At 38.9% G+C, this 18,313-nt stretch overlaps 1 protein-coding gene across 1 annotated transcript in view; it reads left to right on the plus strand.

Annotated features, from left to right (window-relative positions):
• Positions 1–18,313, plus strand: part of FAM102B (family with sequence similarity 102 member B) — a 74,673-nt gene that overhangs the window by 23,899 nt on the left and 32,461 nt on the right. Inside the window, exons 2-3 of the mRNA XM_009214200.3 lie at positions 11,948–12,068; positions 17,555–17,584. Coding sequence (XP_009212464.2) covers positions 11,948–12,068; positions 17,555–17,584 — 151 coding nt within the window. The remainder of the gene's footprint in view (positions 1–11,947; positions 12,069–17,554; positions 17,585–18,313) is intronic.

Consider the following 18,313-nt stretch of genomic DNA (forward strand, 5'->3'; position numbering starts at 1 on the left):
GTGTCCTTGTTTTTAAGAGTTTTGGAGAACATATTTTCATCTCTATGTGCATAATCTGATTTTGAATAGACTTTTTTAGAGCAGTTTTAGCATCACAGAGAAATTGAGTGGAAGGTACAGAAATGTCTCCTATACCCTCTGTCCCCACATACACACAGTATCCCCAGCTATTAATATTCCTAACCAGAGTGGTGCATTTGTTAACGTTGATGAACCTTCCTTGACGCAGCATCATCTAAAGTACTTTAAAGTTTACATTAGGCTTCACACTTGGTGTTGTCCATTCCGTGTTTTGACAAATGTATAATGACATGTATCCACCATCATAGCATCATACAGAGAAGTTTCACTGCCCTAAAAATCCTCTGTGCTCCACTTGTTCATCTGTCCTACTCCCAACCCCTGGCAATCACTGATTCTTTTACTATCTGTAGTTTTGCCTTTTCCAGTATGTCATAGTTCATAAGCTAATTTTAATTACCTATATCCTCGCAGGATTTTTACCTTATTGGTAGGAAAATTTTGTGTAGTTTTCATCAAATTTCCCAGGCTATGATGTGTATTCTGAAATTTTCAGTATGAAGTCTTTCCTTAAATTAATCTAGGAATATTTTTTCTCCTGTTATTTCATTTTTATTGTGTCCTCTGCATCTGTATTGTTCTTTCTAGAAAGTGGAGAGGTGATGCTATGTAGAATTTGTGTAGTTAGAGCAAAATAAATTCTGTGAGTTTGACTTTTTTAGGTTCCACATATAAGTGAGATTATGTGATATTTGTCTTTCTGTGCCTAGGTTATTTCACTTAGCATAATATCCTCCAGGTTTATCTATGTTGTCACAAATTGCAGGATTTCCTTCTTTTTTAAGGCTAAATAATATTCCATTGTATGTATATACACCCCACATTTTCTTTATCCATTCATCTGTTAATGGATATTTATGTTGTTTCCGTATTTTGTCTCTTGTGAATAATGATGAAATGAACATGGGAGTGCAGATATCTCTTCAAAATACTAATTTAATTTCCTTTGGATATATTACAGAGGTGGAATTGCTAGGTTATATCATGGTTCTATTTTTTATTTTTTGAGGAACATCCATACTGCTTTCCAAACTGTACCAGTTGACATTCTCACCAGCAGTGTGCAAGGGTTCCCTTTTCTCCATATCCTCACCAACACTTTGTCTTTTGTCTTTTTGATAATAGCCATTGTAATTGATAGGAAGTGTTAACTCCTTGCGGTTTTGATTTATATTTCTCTGATGATTAATTGAGCATCTTTTCACATACTTCTTGGCCATTTGTATGTCTTCTTTTTTTATTGCAAATTGACAGTTTGTAATTGTGTAAGTTATGGTATAAAAAGAGATGTCATAATTTATGAGTTTTTGTGGTAACATTTGAAATTTACTCTCTTAGTGTTTGTCTTCTTTTGAGAAATCTCTATTCGGGTCCTTAGCCCATTTTTTAATCAGGTTATTTGATTTTTTTTTTTTTTTTTTTTTTTTTTTTGCTATTGAGTTGTATGAGTTTCTTATATATTTGGGATATTAACCCCTTATCAGCTATATGGTTTGTAAATATTTGCTCCCCTCTGTAGGGGACATATGTTTTTTAATGAAATTTTTCATCAAGACATCTGTCAGTCACTGAATAAAAACCCTGCATGAAGCTATAAGACTTTTTGTAATATAGAAGATTATAAACAAGTATTCATTTGAGGACCTACTGTGTGCCAATTAGTGCTGTATTTTTATATGAAATTTCTCATATGAACAGTTCTAGACAATGAACAGTTGTCTGCTGACAAACTTCCCTGCATTAAAGCTCACTCTTTTCTTTTTGTCTCCTCATGATGGAAGAGGAGCCTCTTCTCCTGTTCAGGGCCAGTCCCTCTAGCTGTCACCTGGATCACATCCTCTCTGGCATTCTCAAGGATAGACCTCCTCTGGCACCATTACTCATACCTTCTCAAATCTTTTATCCTCACCGTTAGTGCTGGCAGGTTCTTTACTATCAGCACTAAACCATGCTTAAGTCTCTTCTTACATGTTAAAATGAAATCCTCCCTTTATGCATATCCCCATTTCGCTGCCACCCTAATTTTCTCCACTTTATTACTAAAATATTTGAAATGTCTGTGTTCCCTGTCTCCACTCCTCATAGTAATCTGGCTTCCATCCCTCCTTTTACTGAAACTACACTTGCTAGTGTTATTAGTGAATTCTTTATTGCTAATTTTTTTAAAGCCTTTATCTTACCTGATCTCTCTGCCACATTTGATAGTTCAACAATTCTTTCTTTAAAGGTTTTCCCCTTGGCTTTGGTGACAACGTAATCTCCTTTGCTTCTCCCACTGTTGACGTGTTAGCCTCCTTTGCCTGTACCCCTTCTTCTCCTATACCCTAAGTGTTCGTGTTCCTTGGAGTTCCAAACTCTGCCTTCTTCCCTTTCTCCTCTACCCACTCTCCCCGAATGGCCTCATCCATTCCCATAGCTTCAGTGACTATTTACATGCTGAGGTCTCTTGTCCTTTTTTTTTTTTTTTTTTTTGAGACACGGTCTCACTCTGTCACCCAGGCTGGAGTGCAGTGATGCAGTCACAGCTCACTGCAGCCTCAAACTCCCAGGCTTAAGCAGTCCTCCCACCTCAGCCTCCCAAGTAGCTAGGATTATAGGTTTGAGCCATCATGTGCAGCCAGTCTTTTACATTTGTATTTTCAGCCCTGACCACCTTTGAGTTCTAGGTCTGTGTATCTGTCTGCCTCCTAGACATTTCCAAATAGGGGACCCACAGGCTCCTCAACCTCAAAATGTCCAAAACTGGATTATCATTTCCCTCACTCCCTAATCCCACTAGCAAAATGAATGAGTGAATAAATAAGAAATAAATAAAACAAAATATTCTTGTGTCCAATTCTTCCCGATGAATTGATGTTACTTTTCACCCATTTACTCAAGCCAAAAATATCTCTGATATATGAGATGTTCATTTATCCTTAGTGTTGTAATTAAAAGTTACAATTTTGTAGATCTGATTTATCCTTGGAGTGTTAAAATACTTGTTTTTGCCTCTGTTCTCACAGGTTTCTTTTTTCTCAAGAGTCTGTATCTTTTAAGAAGTAGAAATCTTCATTAACATTGAAAAAAAACTTTCCTTATAAATTTGACCATTTCACTCTGGTGGGCAAATTCAGGTGGACTATATACATCCTTTATAATAACTTGCAACGTTTATTACTGAGATACACTGTAATCCAGGCACTGTTCTAAACTCTATGTGTAGTAATTCATTTGGTTTCCCCAAATTCCCATGAGTTGTACGTATTGTTACATCCTGTTTCACAGAGGAGGAAATGCAGAATACAGACAGAGAGGTTAGGAACGTGTCCAGAGTGACAGTTGGCAGAGAGCAGAGGCAGGATTTGAACACAAGCAGCCTGGCTCTGGATCTAAGCCCTTAACCTCCATGCAATACTATCTGGCAAACGGTTTGCATTCTTCATAGCAGTTTCTTATCACTGTTTTTTAAAAAGTTAAAAATACACAGAATTACCAAGACATGGCATAATTTTAAATGTGTACCTAGGGTATACATATGCAAGTTATTCTGAGAATAAGTAATGCATTTTGCTGGTACAGTAATTAGTCACAAAAAATGGATCCATAATTTTGCTTTTATATTACTTTTATTTTTTAAGACTTTCTAGATTTTCTTCGACTCCTTTGAAACACAAGGCCATCGTAACATTATCTTCTTCTGAGTCCTCTGCTTATTTTATGTCAGCAGCTGTATCACTTTATCTTAGAAATGCTTGGGTTTTCACAGGATCAACACAAATCATATTCTGTTGCTTTGTTTCTGGAAAGTGGTTAAGCAACTGTATAAAAGTCATAGGAAATTAATGACTCACATAACGGAAAGCATTTACTAATGTGACTTTTGTCTCCCATGCCAAGTAGTCTGAGTTTGTTTCCATGGTAACCCATCAGTATAACAAATGGTCGCAAACTAACTTTGCTACTTTTTTGGTTGTTTGTTTCGTTTGGACAGCTTTCTGACAGCTGTGTATGTGCCTGTATGTACACATTAAAGATTATCACACACAAAAAAAGTCTGAGTAATTGCCTTAGTTGCACAAACAAAACTTTTTTTTAGAGAGATTGTTTAAGAATTCAAGGCTATGATTTTGATGTTACAAAACTATAAAGGTTACTTAACATATCTTTCTACTTCAGTTCCTATTAAGAAAGGGTACAGTCAGCAATTTCTAAGCCCATACATTTAAAAAATTCATTTATAATATTTGTTTATTTGAAATATATCAATCATAGAAGACTCTGCCAGAAACAAGGCAGAGAGAAAGGGAAATGAGGACGCTGTCTTGGGACACTGAAGACTGAGTGAATGATGGAAGAAGTGGAGGCAGCCAGCTCTTCCCCACCCTGCCCCTGAGAACAGTGCTGTAGGGTAAGGAAAAGAGGACACTGAGAAGGGAACCAAGGCAGGCCTGGTCATATGGGACACCGAGTTGCAGAGAGATTTCTAGAGGAGGTAATGGCAAAACTAGGTGAGTTAGAATTAAACTGGTGAGTGCAGGAAGTTGAAAGGAGAGTGGATGGAATAGAAGGAAAGAAAAAGTCATGAACAAAGGCATACAAATGAGAAACAGTGTGAAGTAAATGGGAATGACAAACAGTATGAGACAGAAAGAAAGGGTCAAGAGATAAGACTAAAGACAGGCAGGGCCTTAACATAAAGAGGCCGCATTAAGGAGGTTGAACCTAATCCTATAAGAGGAAGCAGTGAAGGATTTTAAACAGAAATGACATTTTCAAGTTTGTATTTTTAAAAGACTTCTCTGGCAGCAATGAGGAAGATAGATCTGCGCGGGGACCATTAAGGAGACTGTTGCCATGCTTGAGGGAAACGATATTGAGAGTCTGAATTGTAGTGGCACTAGACACAGGAAAGAGCTTAATTTACAAAGAGTTAGGAAGTAACACAGGCAAGAATTGGTAGCTGGAATCAGTCATTTGTGGCCCATGCATGACTTCAGTTATTCATTTGGTCAACAAATCTTTATTGTTTACTGTGTTTGGCAAATGATTAGTGTTATGCTGTACTCTTTCCCACCTTCATCATTTCTGGGTTTCTTCTCAATTAAGGAGTCTTTGCACATCATGAGGTAATTAATAGACAAGTGCACATTGCACAGCTCTAGTTCCTCCCAACCTGATCTCTTGTCTTGGCTTATTTGACTTTCTTACATAAGAACCTGTTTCAGAGTCCTAGCACATTTGTCAGTTTACTACTTGGGAGGCAGTATCTATGTGTTTGGATAGGGGCTTCTTGCCCGGCAAGTAAATCGGAGTTTATTTGTGTCTTCATTGGGTGGGACTCTACAGGTCATGAAAAATATGTATAATAGGTTCCAATGTATTTCATCCATATACTTAATCTTAAATGAGGGGAACAGGACTCTGGAATGGACCATCTACAACAAGGTAAATAACATTTGAACTTTACAGATTTATTGGAAATGGTAAGACTTAGTCTATGTCAGTTAGGATTTAGTTCAGCTGCATATAACAAAACCCAAAAGAAGCATTTTAAATAATGAGATTTAAGAAGTTTGGGCCGGGTGTGGTGGCTTGGCCAGGCACGGTGGCTCACACCTGTAATCCCAGCACTTTGAGAAGCCAAGGTGGGTGGGTCACTTGAGCCTAGGTGTTTGAGACGAGCCTGGCCAACATGGTGAAACCCTGTCTCTACAAAAAATTAAAAAATTAGCCAGGCGTGGTGGCGCACACCTGTAGTCCCAGCTACTCGGGAGACTGAGACAGGAAATTGGCTTGAACCTGAGAGATGGAGTTTGCAGTGAGCTGAGATTGCACCACTGCACTCAGCCTGTGTGACAGAGTGAGACTCTGTCTCAAAAAATAAATAAATAAATAAATAAATAAATAAATAAATAAATAAAGGAGTTTGGAGGGAGACAGGCCAGGGCTACATGTTTATTAGAGACCCACCTTCCTTCTGGCTCTGCACCATCATCACGTGGCTTTTCCTGAAGGTAACCTCGTGGTCCAAAATGGCTGTTGAATCTAATCATCATCATGACAGTTTTCCAGGCAGAGGAAAGAATAAAAGGTAAAAGGGTACATTTCAACTATCCCTCTTTACTTTGCCTTTCCAGAAGTTATACCCAATAACCTCCATTTATATCTTATTAGCTTGTACTCCATCCCATGCCTACCCTGTAGCTGCAAGGTAGGGCGGGAAAATGCAGTCTTTTAACTGGACATATTGCCAGTTTGAGTAAAATCAGGGTTCTCCTTTTAAGGAAGAAGAGAGACTGCATATTGGATAAGTAACTGACAGTCTTTGCCACATACATTCCTGGGCAAACCATTTGACTAGTCAAGCGGCTAGCTTACTTACTAGCCTGCTGGGAAGTACCATGATAAACAGATGTCAGAGACCTAAAGCCTTACCTAGAGGCTAGGACTACTAGGTGAGTTCACCAGTTAACATGTTGATATATGAATCTGAGGACTAAAGAAGAAGACTTAGTTTTGTTCGTTTGTTTGTTTTCTTTTGTTTATTTTGTTGTTGTTGTTTTTCGAGATAAAGCCTCACTCTGTTGCCCAGGCTAGAGTGCACTGGCACAATCTCGGCTCACTGCAGCTTCAACCTCCTGGGCTCAAGCAGTCCTCCCACCTCAGCCGCCCGAGAAGCTGGGACTACAGGGGTACGCCACCACACTCGACTAATTGTTATATTTTTTTGTAGAGATGAGGTTTCGCCATATTGCCCAGGCTAGTCTCAAACTCCTGAGCTCAAGCAATCCGCCTGCCTTGGTCTCCCAAAGTGCTGGGATTACAGGCGTGAGCCACCGCGCCCAGCCTGAAGACTTAGATTTTTAAGTTCTCAGTACATGCGTAATAGTTAAGTCCATCAGAGTATAAAAAAAAAAAATGAGAAAGCCAAGGATAGAAGCTTGGTGGACATCAACATTTTAAGGAGACAGAGGAACAAGAAACTGCAAAGAAATAGTCACATAAATAGCAAGAACAAGACTATTGCAAGAATTTATAGAAGGGTCAAGTATGGTACTAAAAAAATTACCCTTGGATTTGGCAATTAGTTACACACTGGTGAGCAGTTTCAATGGAATTGTAGGGGGTAGAAGCCTGATTAAGAGGGACTGAAAAGTAACTGGGAGGTGAGGAGATGGAAAATGTCTATACTGTAGAGACAGTTCTTCAAATTTCAGTTCCAGCCTTTCCTGCTGAGTGACCTTTGAAAAGTCACATAATTTCTGTGTATCTTAGTTCCTTTGTCTATAAAATGGAGTTAGTAGCACCCTCCCCATATAGTCGCTTTGAGGATTTAGTAGTTAATATGTGTAATTTTTAATATGTGTATTTACAACAAGGCCTGTAATAATAAGCACTCAATAAATGCTGTTATCGTTATCCTTAGTATCATCATCTTCAGGGAGCTTGGACCTGAAGGCAGAGTGATAGTAAGTAGATGAGGATGTGGAATTGTGGGAAGTGTATTTTTTCCCTTAAGATTAAAAGACACGTGCTGTATGAAAACCAGTTCTCTATCTCTATTTTACACTGTAATTCTAATTACCTGCCCGTATTTAGAATGCTGTGCTGAAGAAGTTTTTATTTTAACAAAGTCATAAATACAAATAATTTAGAGTCTAAGTCCTACAAGACATATTTTGGAAAAGCACAGTCCCTAACCACCAACCTGTTTCTCACATGGCCCAACAGGGAAGGAGCCAGGAGAATAAATGCATCAGCTTCCCTCTCCTCCTGCCCTCTATCCTTGCAGTGTTTGTCACTTTAGCACAATCGGAGGTAGAGGGCAAGGGAGCCTGATTGATGTAATTCATAAGACTGGCCTCCTGGACCACAGAGAAGGGTAGAGTGAATCTGGAATGACAAAATATCAAGCCCAATAGTTTGGATTTCCATGAGCACTTTAATTTCCTGTATGCTTTTTTTTTTTAAAATATAGCATCCTATTCCTGTATGGTAGATGCAGTTTCTTTTTTATATCACTCAGAATTTTTTTTCTTCTTCAAGCACAGGCTCTGTTTTGTTCAAGTTGCTATTTTTCTCTTCTTTTTTTTTTTTCTTTAAGACTGAGTCTTGCTCTGTCACCCAGACTGGAGTACAGTGTGGCACACTCATGGCTCACTACAGCCTTGAACTCTTGGGCTCAAGTGATCCTTCTGCCTCAACCTTTCAAGTAGCTGGGACTACAGGTGTACGCCACCATACCCAGCTAAGTTTTAAATTTTTTATTGAAATAGGGTCTCCTGTTGTTGCCTAGACTGGTCTCAAACTCCTGGCTCAAGCGACCCTTCCACCTTAGCCTTCCAAAGTGCTGGAAATACAGGCATGAGCCCCTGCAACCAGCCAAGTTAGTTTTTTTTCTATTCATCTTGGTTTCTTTCATATTAAGAGACTTTCCTCACTTATCTGCCCATATTTAACTGTGAAGCACTAAAAGTTGATTAGGAGCTTTGTGTATGTGGCGGGTGCTTGTCATCTCAGATTTTTATTGTAGGCTGATTTGGCTGGCTGTGTCATTGGGAAACCTCAACATCTGTCTCATGAAATCTTTTCTTTGAGGCTGGTTGGATTCCCCAGAGAATATTCTTCCCACATCTTGAAGAACAGGTGCCTGGTTCTGGCATTGTGAGAAGCCAGGTTAGGGGAAGAAGGTTGGAAGTCTCAGCATTAAGTCATCTTTCATTACCCCAGCCAGCATGCCTTTGTGCTCTTTGTGCTCTTTCTGATACTTGCCCTCACTTCAGGCTGTCCAGAGATCCTTCTGTTTCATCTTATCAGGGGAATACATCTCAGTCATCTGCAGGAGTCAGGGAAGGAGAAGTCTGCGGTCTGTTTCTAAAACAGCTTTGATCAATCCTCTGCCGTGTCCCTCCTTCATTCGACTTCAAAACCTGTTTAAGTTTCCTACTCTTGGCTTTTACTATTACCAGTGTAAGGTTCAAATATCCTCAGTATGCTAAATTAGTTATCACTTGTCTGTCTGTGGCCACTTATTTTTGTCTCTAGTTCTCTTTGTGCCTGTGAGATAATGCCTTTACTGGTTTTTATTTTAGTAGGTTTGGGGAAGGAGCAGAGGCTAATACATGCAATTAACCTGCCATGTTTAACTATAAATTTGTATATAATTTTGTAAGAAAAGTAAGAATTTTATTGTAAATGTTATTTATTAATATCTGATCATATATCAGTGGTCTCAGTGACAGCAACCAAGCACCTTGATGCTCAGTGGACCCTGAAGGGTCCAGGACATCAATGTTTCTATCTATATCTCCTTGTTGGGAGCACCAGACACCATAGCTGATGGCTCCAGCAAGTCTTGAGGCCAAGAAATGTTGGGAGAGAAACAGTAACAAAAAATTTTAGGCCGGACATAGTGGCTCACGTGTGTAATCCCAACAATTTGGGAGATCGAGATGGCCAGATCGCTTGAGGCCAGGAGTTTGAGACCAGCCTGGCCAACATGGTGAAACCCCGTCTCTACAAAAATACAAACATTAGCCAGGTGTGGTGCTGCACACCTGTAATCCCAGCTACTATTCAGGAGGCTGAGGAATGGGAATTGCTTGAGCCTGGGAGGTGGAGGGTGCAGTGAGCCAAGATCATACCAACTGCACTCTAGCCTGGGCAACAGAGCAAGACTCTGTGTCCAAGAAAAAAAAAAAAAAAATTCTGGATTTTTTTTCTTGCTTATTTTTATTACACTATTCACGGTTTTTTTAATGTATTTATTTTTGAGTATACAGGTTAGCAACTGCCCTCCTTACCAAGGAGTCCTCCAGCTGCCTGACAAGTACCTCCAGGTCCATCCTTTGTCAAATAACACTCATCTCGCCTGCATTGTGACTGTACCAATAAATTACACCCTGCCTGGATTTCAAGGGAGATTCCACTGTGAACCTACACATACATTCTTCATATCATGATTCCTTAAATCACTTAAGGGTTCCTAAGGAAAAAAATGGCCAAAGTTATCATAGTAGAACTGATGGTAAAATGCATTCCCTCCTCTCCCATTTGCGTGTCTGTTTAGTATATAAAAGTAAACACGCATACACGTATGACACACAAATACATACTTGATTTTTAAATTATGTTTGGTTTTTTTGTAATTCCTGTTCTTGGATTTCTGTGTATTGATGGAGAAATCAGAAAAACCAGGCCAGGTGGCTCACACCTGTAATCCTAGCACTTTGGGAGGCTGAGCCAGGAGGATCGCTTGAGCCCAGGAGTTTGAGACCAGCCTGGATAACATAGGAAGACCCATCTTTACCAAAAATTACAAAAATTAGTCGAGTTTAGTGGTGCATGCCTATGGTCCCAGCTACTTGGGAGGCTGAGGTGGGAAGATCTCTTTGACCTGAGAGGTCAAGGCTGCAGTGAGTTGTGACCACACCACTGCACTCCAGCCTGGGTGACAGAGTGAGACCCTGTCTCAAAAACAACAACAACAACAAAAAATAACTGATAGAGCCTAATTAAAATCTATTTTATTCCCTGAGGCAGCTATAAGTTTGACTGCCTGTCACATTCACCACAGCGGTTTTCCTGTCTCTAAGCCTTTATCTAAATTTTCAACTCACCTCCCAGTCCTATCACTCCATAGACATTACTTATTACTCCCCTAAGAAAATCAAAACTATTCAACCTGGGCTCTCTTGCCGTTCTCTTTTGCTGCTTTCTCTAGTTTTCTCTTTATTTCATCCATTATCTTTTTCTCCTTCCTATGTTAGAGGAATGGTTTTCCTTTTCTTAGGCTGAGCACCCCCCACCCCAATACCTACACATGATAGCAGAGAGAACAGTATGTACAAAGGCCTGGGAGCTTGAAAGAGCAAAGTTGTGGAAAAATACAGATTTTCCTTTGTGGACAAGTGGGCTTTAGAGTTAAACAGGCCTGGTTTGAATGCCAGTTCTTCTGTACCACCTCCTACTTAAACGACCTTGAGTTCACTTCTCTCATCACACTTCATTTTCCTTATCTTTAAAGTGATGAGGCTCACACCTATAATCTCAGCACTTTGGGAGGCCAAGGCAGGTGGATTACCTGAGGTCAGGAGTTTGAGACCAGCCTGGACAACATGGCCAAACCCCGTCTCTTAAAAACACAAAAAGAAATTAGCCTGGCGTGGTGGCAGGCACCTATAATCCCAGCTACTCAGGAGGCTGAGTGAGGCAGGATAATAGCTTGAATCCAGGAGGCAGAGGTTGCAGTGAGTGGAGATCACATCACTGCACTCCAGTCTGGGTGACAGAGCAAGATTCCGTCTCAAAATAAATAAATAAATAAAGTGAAGAAAATGCCAGCTACTTCACAAGGTTATTGGGAGGTTTCATAGCATATGGTAAGCTCTCAATAAATGGTAACTGTTCTTGCTGTTATGGCTGGAGTAAAACTATGACAGTAGTTCCTCTTAAAATAAGGATTTACTTATTCCTAGAATAAGCATTTGTTCATATTTATGCCTCTTGCATTAACTATGAATATAAGCCCTACAAGGTCAGGAACTCTGTCCTCATCTTTATGTTTTAAACACGTACCACATGCGCAACATATAAAGTAAATGTACATTATGTGTTGAATGAATGAATGATGTAGCCTAATATATATTGATTGAATTGATAAAGTAAATTCACTTTTTTTCCAGCTTCCTGTGGATAATTAAAACCTTCCAAAGATTTTCAGATCACATTGTTAGGAATTTGCTTCTTTCCTGTTACACTATTTACAAATACTGGCTTTTAGCACATTACTTTTGCATGTTAGACTTGAGTGAAAGTATGGGTGTGTTTTTTAACATGTCACCAATAATAGTTAATTAATTGGCTCTTTTTTTCTTTCCTTCAGGGAGGTGGTACAAGCAAACTGTGTTCGCTGGAGAAAGAAGTTCTCATTTATGTGCAAAATGAGTGCAAGTGCTGCCACAGGCATCCTAGATCCTTGTATCTACAGAGTGTCTGTGAGGAAGGTATAAAAATAGCCTATTATTTCTTCCCTTTCAGGAACCATAATTAGTTCCATAGTCACTAGCTTGCTTTGTTTAGCTCTGCTTTATCTTTTTCATTAGAACTATATATGCAGTTTCACTTCACACTTGCTGTAGTAATTAAAATACCGTGGCAAATATGATGAAGAATCTGAGGTTATAAATTACAATTATTATTCAAGAATCTTCATCTCACTATACATATAAGTATTAATCTTATTTGTATTAGTTTGGGGACTATATATATCTATATCCACTATTTGTTAAATACCTAGTTTTTATTAGGCATTGTTCTGGGAACTTTATGTGTAATATATCCAGTAACCCTGAAATTAGGTGTTATTTTCTCCATTTTCAGGAAAACCAGCGCTCAGAGAAGTTACTTGCCCAAATTTACATAGTTAATAAACGGCAAAGTAGAGACTCAAACAGAGTTTTCTGATTCCAAGTTTGTTTTCTTTCCTGTATATTGTCTTTCCCAGTGTTAGGTTGAAGCAAATTACCAATAATCTAAAAAAAATGGTAATTTCATATGGTTCAACTTTGTGTGTGTGTGTATTTTTGTATGTATGCATATGTTTTACTTACCAAAATAATACATATAATGGTCAAAAATTAAATAGAGAAGAAGGATTTAGAATGAAAGCAAGAGTCTCTGGCCTTGCTGTTTTCCACGCCAGAAGGACGCCAGTTCTGCGTCCTTCTGTATCAGAATACCATTGCCATGGTATTTTAAGTATTATATGAAATACTTAATATGATATACTAAATAATATTTTAAGTATTATATAAAAGAAGCCATAAAAGAAAAATTAGTAAACTCAACCATATAAACACTTTATGCATTGCAAAATATAACATAAACAAAGTCTTAAATTAGGGGAAAATAGTCACAAATTGTGACAAAGGACGACTTTCCTTAGTATAGAAAGAGCACCTTCAAATAAATTAATTTTAAAAATCCACAACCCTTTAAAAAAATAGGCAAGGGGCAGAATAAACACTTCACAAAAAACTATAAATAGCTTTTAAATATAAAAATATGCTGAATCTGACACAAATTAAAACTACAAATTAGATACCATTTTTTACCTATAAAGTTGACAAAAATAAAAAAGTTTGATAGTGCACTCTGTTGCCTAGGACACAGGGAAGCAATCAGTGACCAGCCAATGGTACTATTGCAGGCACTGGGAGGACAGTGGTGAACTGGAATGAGTTTCTGCCCCCAAGGACTTTACTTTCTGGATGGAGTTGGGGGAGGTGTGATAGGAAAGACAGAGACCATAAACATGTAGCCAAATAAGATTATTTGAGCTCATGATAAGTTTTATGTGTAGGAAACAATTCAGTAATGGAGAATAGCTTGGGCAAAGGAGATTATTTTAGAGAACTGAGGCAGGAGTCAATGAAGACTTCTCTGAAAGAACATTTGAAGAAGAGGCAACCATGTAAAGGTCTAGGGAAAGGCCATTCTAAAGGAGTAGGACCTGAAAGCAAGAAGTCCCTGTATTAGTTTCCTAGGACTGCTATAACTAAATAGCACACTCTGGGTGGCTTTAAACAACAGAAACTTATTGTCTGAGTTATGGACAACAGAAGTTCAAAGTCAAGGTGTCAGCAGGGCCATGCTCCCTCTGGAGGTGCTGGGGGAGAAACTCATACCTCTTGCCTAACGTCCAGCAGCCTCAGGCATTCATTCCTTGACTTGTGGATACATCATTCCATTCACATGATTGTTTTCTCCCTTTGTGTCTTCACATCATTTTCCCTCTGTGCATGTCTGTTTCTCTGTCAAAATTTCCTGTTTTTATAAGGATACCAGTCATACCGGATTAGGACCTCATTTTAACTTAAGTACCTGTATGAAGACCCTATTTCTGGCCAGGCATGGTGGCTCACACCTGTAATCCTTGAAGTTTGGGAGGCTGAGGCAGGCAGATTGCTTGAGCCCAGGATTTCAAGACCAGCCTGGGTCACATGGAGAAATCCCATCTCCACAAAGAATACAAAACTTAATCAGGTGTGGTGGCACGCACTTGTAGTCCCTGCTACTTGTGAGGCAGAGGTGGGAGGATCACCTGAGCCCAGAAGGCTGCAGTGAGCCGTGGTCATGCCACTGTACTCCAGCCTGGATGACAGAGCCATACCCTGTCTCAAAAAAAAAAAAAAGACCCTACTTCCAAACAAGGTAACATTCTGAAGTAAGGACTTCATGTCTTTTTTTGGATTAGGGAGACAGGGGACATAATTCAACCCATACCAGGCCCTACAGTATAATAAACATGGAGATTATTTTAATACTTCTGAAATTAATGGACTAGCTTGTTGCAGACCACCGCTCCCTCTAAAAACTATTAGAAAAGCTAGACAGAATATCCAAAACAGCTGCTTGAAGGCATCGGAAGCTACTGAGGTAGTCAGGACTTGAGGGGCTTAGAATCCAGAGGGAAGGGAGGCATAAAGATAAGCCTGACATTTGGCATTGCTTTTACCCTCAAAGCATTTTTTGATTTGCAAGTAGTGGCAAAGAAGCTGCGCACAAAAGAATGAGCAGTGAAGACACTAAGTTGAGACTGCAGCAATCTTACAGGTCTAAAGGAACAAAAACTGGAATCTGGGGACCACCAGGGAGGAGGGGCCTTGGTAAACACCTCAGGTTTTCAGTTGGGACTCACTCTCTAAGAGTTTCAACCTACTAGGAAGAGTGTAACACATACAGATCAGCCTTACAAAGACTGAAACCCAGCCTCCAGTCAGCTCAATCCCTTCTTAGATGAAGGTGATCTGCCTCTTCCTTACTACTTGCCAAAAGCAAATGTATGCCTTCTCCTATCACTCTGAACCTCAAATTATTTCTTCAAGTTTTCATACACAGTTATCAAGCATATAAAGAGACATGACTACTTGACCAAAAATCAAAAGGAAGAGTATATGATAAAAAGCGACCTGTGGAAGATACAGATTTTGGAAAGATCAAAGGCAAACGTTTACAATAACTATAATTAGTGAACAAGATGGAGAATTTCATCAGAGAGCTAAAATTGTTTAAAAAAAAAAAGCAAATTCTAAAACTGAAAAGTACATTAACTAAAATTTAAAGCTAAGTAAATGAATAAAACTTCAACAGATGGATTTAACAGCAGGTTTACCATAACTGAAGAGAGCATTGGTAAATTGGAAAATAAGACAGAAGAAAATATTCAGGCGAAATCACAGAGAGAACAAGGGTGGAATACACAAGAAAGAAGGTAAGACATGTAGGAGACAGTAGAAAGGTCTAACTGTATAAGCCGTAGGAGGAGAGACAAGTGAGTGTGACTGAGAATCTTCTAAAACTGATCAAAGATATCAAACCACAGATTCAGAAGTACTGTGAACCCTATGCAGTGTAAACAGCAAGTCTGGCATGTTTAAATGACAAGACCAGCCTAGCTGCGGCGTGGGAAACAGAGAGGCAAAGTTCTTGGTAGTGGGATTGGATGCACTAGATCAGGCCGGGCCTTATGAAAAGTTTACATCTAATTATAATTGGAAGTATTGGAGGATTTTAATAAGGAGAGACATCATCTTCTGTAAGATCACTTTTGCTGCTGTGTTAGATGAATCACAGAGACCACTTAGGTGTTTTTTGAAAGTTGAAGGGAGAAGTGCTTATGTTTTGACATAGAGTTACAACATATAAATGGTCATTATTGTGCAGCCAGATATCCAACTAAAAATAGAGGATTCTGTTACTATGGAGTGGGGGGAAATGGATGATTGGGATATGACTAGCATTCTTTCTACAGAGGTTGGGTGAAGGAATAGGTCCAGCAAACGAGAGTGAGGAGTTGCCAACGAGGTAGGATTAAAACCAGGCAATTGTGGTACTGTGGAAGTTTAGCAAAGAAAATGATGCAGCAAAGGAGGTAGAGTGGCCAAGCCTGTCACCTACCGCTGAGATGTTGAATAAGATGAAGACCGGGAGCCTTTGGCTTTAACAAAATGAAGATCATTGGTAATCTTAAGAGCTATTACAAAGGGCTGAGCACACCTATAATCACACCTATAATCCCAGCAATTTGGGAGGCCGAGGAATGAGGACTGCTTAAGACCAGAAGTTTGAGACAAAACTAGGCAACATGGCAAGACCCCATCTCTCCAAAAAAAAATTAGCTGGGTGGGGTGGCATGCACCTGTAGGCTTAGCTACTCAGAAGGCTGAGGTGGGAGGATCTCCTGAGCCCAAGAGTTTGAGGTTTCACTGAGCTATGGTCATCCCACTGCACTCCAGCCTGGTTGACAGAGAGAGACCCTGTCTCTAAGAAATAAAATAAATAAAAAATGAAAAAGAACTATTGCAGAGGGAAAATAAGGATGAAAGCCCAATTGGAGTGGGTTGAATAGAGAGTAGGATATAGCAAATAAGTCTTTTGATGAGTTTGGCTATAGAGGGGAGCAAATAAAAGAATTAGCTAGCAGAAACAAGGATCATCTGGAGAAAATTTTGTTTTCTTAAGGAAAGGCGCTATTAAAGAATATGACAGTCACCTAATGAAAATGCGATCATTCATAATGGGGTAGATGTAGTAGCATGGCCACACCTGAAATCAGTGAAGCAGGGAAGGGGAGGAACAGCAAATATTCATGAATGATAATAGAGTTTATCATAGATTGTTCCTTAACATATTTGTATTCACCGCTTGAAAGATGGAAATGATAGATAATGCATTATGTATCTGATTTATGCAAAAAAGATGAGACAACACCATCCAGCAGATGCATTTTTAAAAGTAGGTAGGGAGTGGGGAGTTTGGCCCTAATAATGACAAAGACATATATACAAACACATACCATGTGCTAGGTATTGTCCTGAGTGTTTTACACTTAATTCTCACAGCTGTACGAAAACAAGTCTAAAGATTTGACAAATTTATGTACAGTGACATATTTTAAGTTAAAAAAGACACGTATCTTTTTTTATTATTTTCACTTTGGTCAACCTTGTTCACCTTAGGTAAGAGGGTTTGTACTATACTAAATGTACACTTTTACATGCATAGAGTATCTCTTCAGTGATTTCATAAAAACTAGTTGTCCCTGGGGGGTGGTTTCAAGTCCTATTGAAATCTTTCTATACCATATTAGTATGCTTAACTGAGTAAATAATTTAACCTTTCTTTGGTGATTCAGGTTTTTGCAGTGAGTCCACAACACTTTTTGACCATTTCTTCTTCAGCAAATAGATAAAATATTAGCTTATGTTCTCACCATTTGTCTCATTTAGATTAAAGTGAAATGCTAAATAAAAATTCTGGTCATTTGGGGGGCTTGTGGGAGTCTTAAATAGTTGGATTTAAGATCATCGGAATTTTACTGTCTATGATATTTTCCAGCATATATATGTCTACTTCAGAATTATTTGACATATTTATTTTTAAATCTTTTATTATATGATATCCTTACAGTATTTTATGTCTTTGGCAGGAATTAAAAGGTGGAAAAGCTTATGCAAAGGTAAGCAGATGTTCTTTAACTGCTTTGGAATGTGTAATGTTGCTTATTGCTATTTATAGGCTTAAAAATTAAATTGTTTACTCTTCTAATATCTGTTCAAGCTTGTCTCTTTTTATATAAAGCAACTTGGAGATTGAACAGTTGGATCTAACAGTAAATTATAGGCATAATCTTTCTAAATGCTGATTATGGGATATTATTCTTTAGATTCAGCCTCCCTGCTCTAGAGGATGATCTCTGCTTTGCATTAAGCCATAGCATGTGATAATTCAAAGGATCTCACCTGGGAAGTGTGGCCAGGCCCACCTCCCCCCACTGTAAGAGGACCTGTCCTTTTTGCTGTCTTAGCACTCTGTGTATACATGATAAGTACTGCTGGTTTTTACTTTTGCTAGCTCTGTGGAATTACTAGTGGATGTGCTCACCTGTTTGCTGACTAGAAGGATTTAGTAATAACATTACCAAAAACTCACATAGTCCTTTTTTACTTCCAGTCTCTGTGAATGGTACCTCCATCAATCCAGTCACCTGAACTGAGAGATTGTACACTTGTCTTTTTTTCCCCTAACTTTTTAAATTTTGTTTTTTATTTTTGTAGACATGGGGTCTTGCTATGTTACCCAGGCTGGTCTCGAACTCCTGGCCTTAAGTGATTCCTCCTGCCTTGGCCTCCCGAAGTGCTGAGATTACAGGCATTAACCACCTTGCCTGGCCCCTGTACATTAGTTT

This window comes from Papio anubis, chromosome 1 (assembly GCF_008728515.1).
Source record: "Papio anubis isolate 15944 chromosome 1, Panubis1.0, whole genome shotgun sequence".
Lineage (NCBI taxonomy): Eukaryota > Metazoa > Chordata > Mammalia > Primates > Cercopithecidae > Papio > Papio anubis.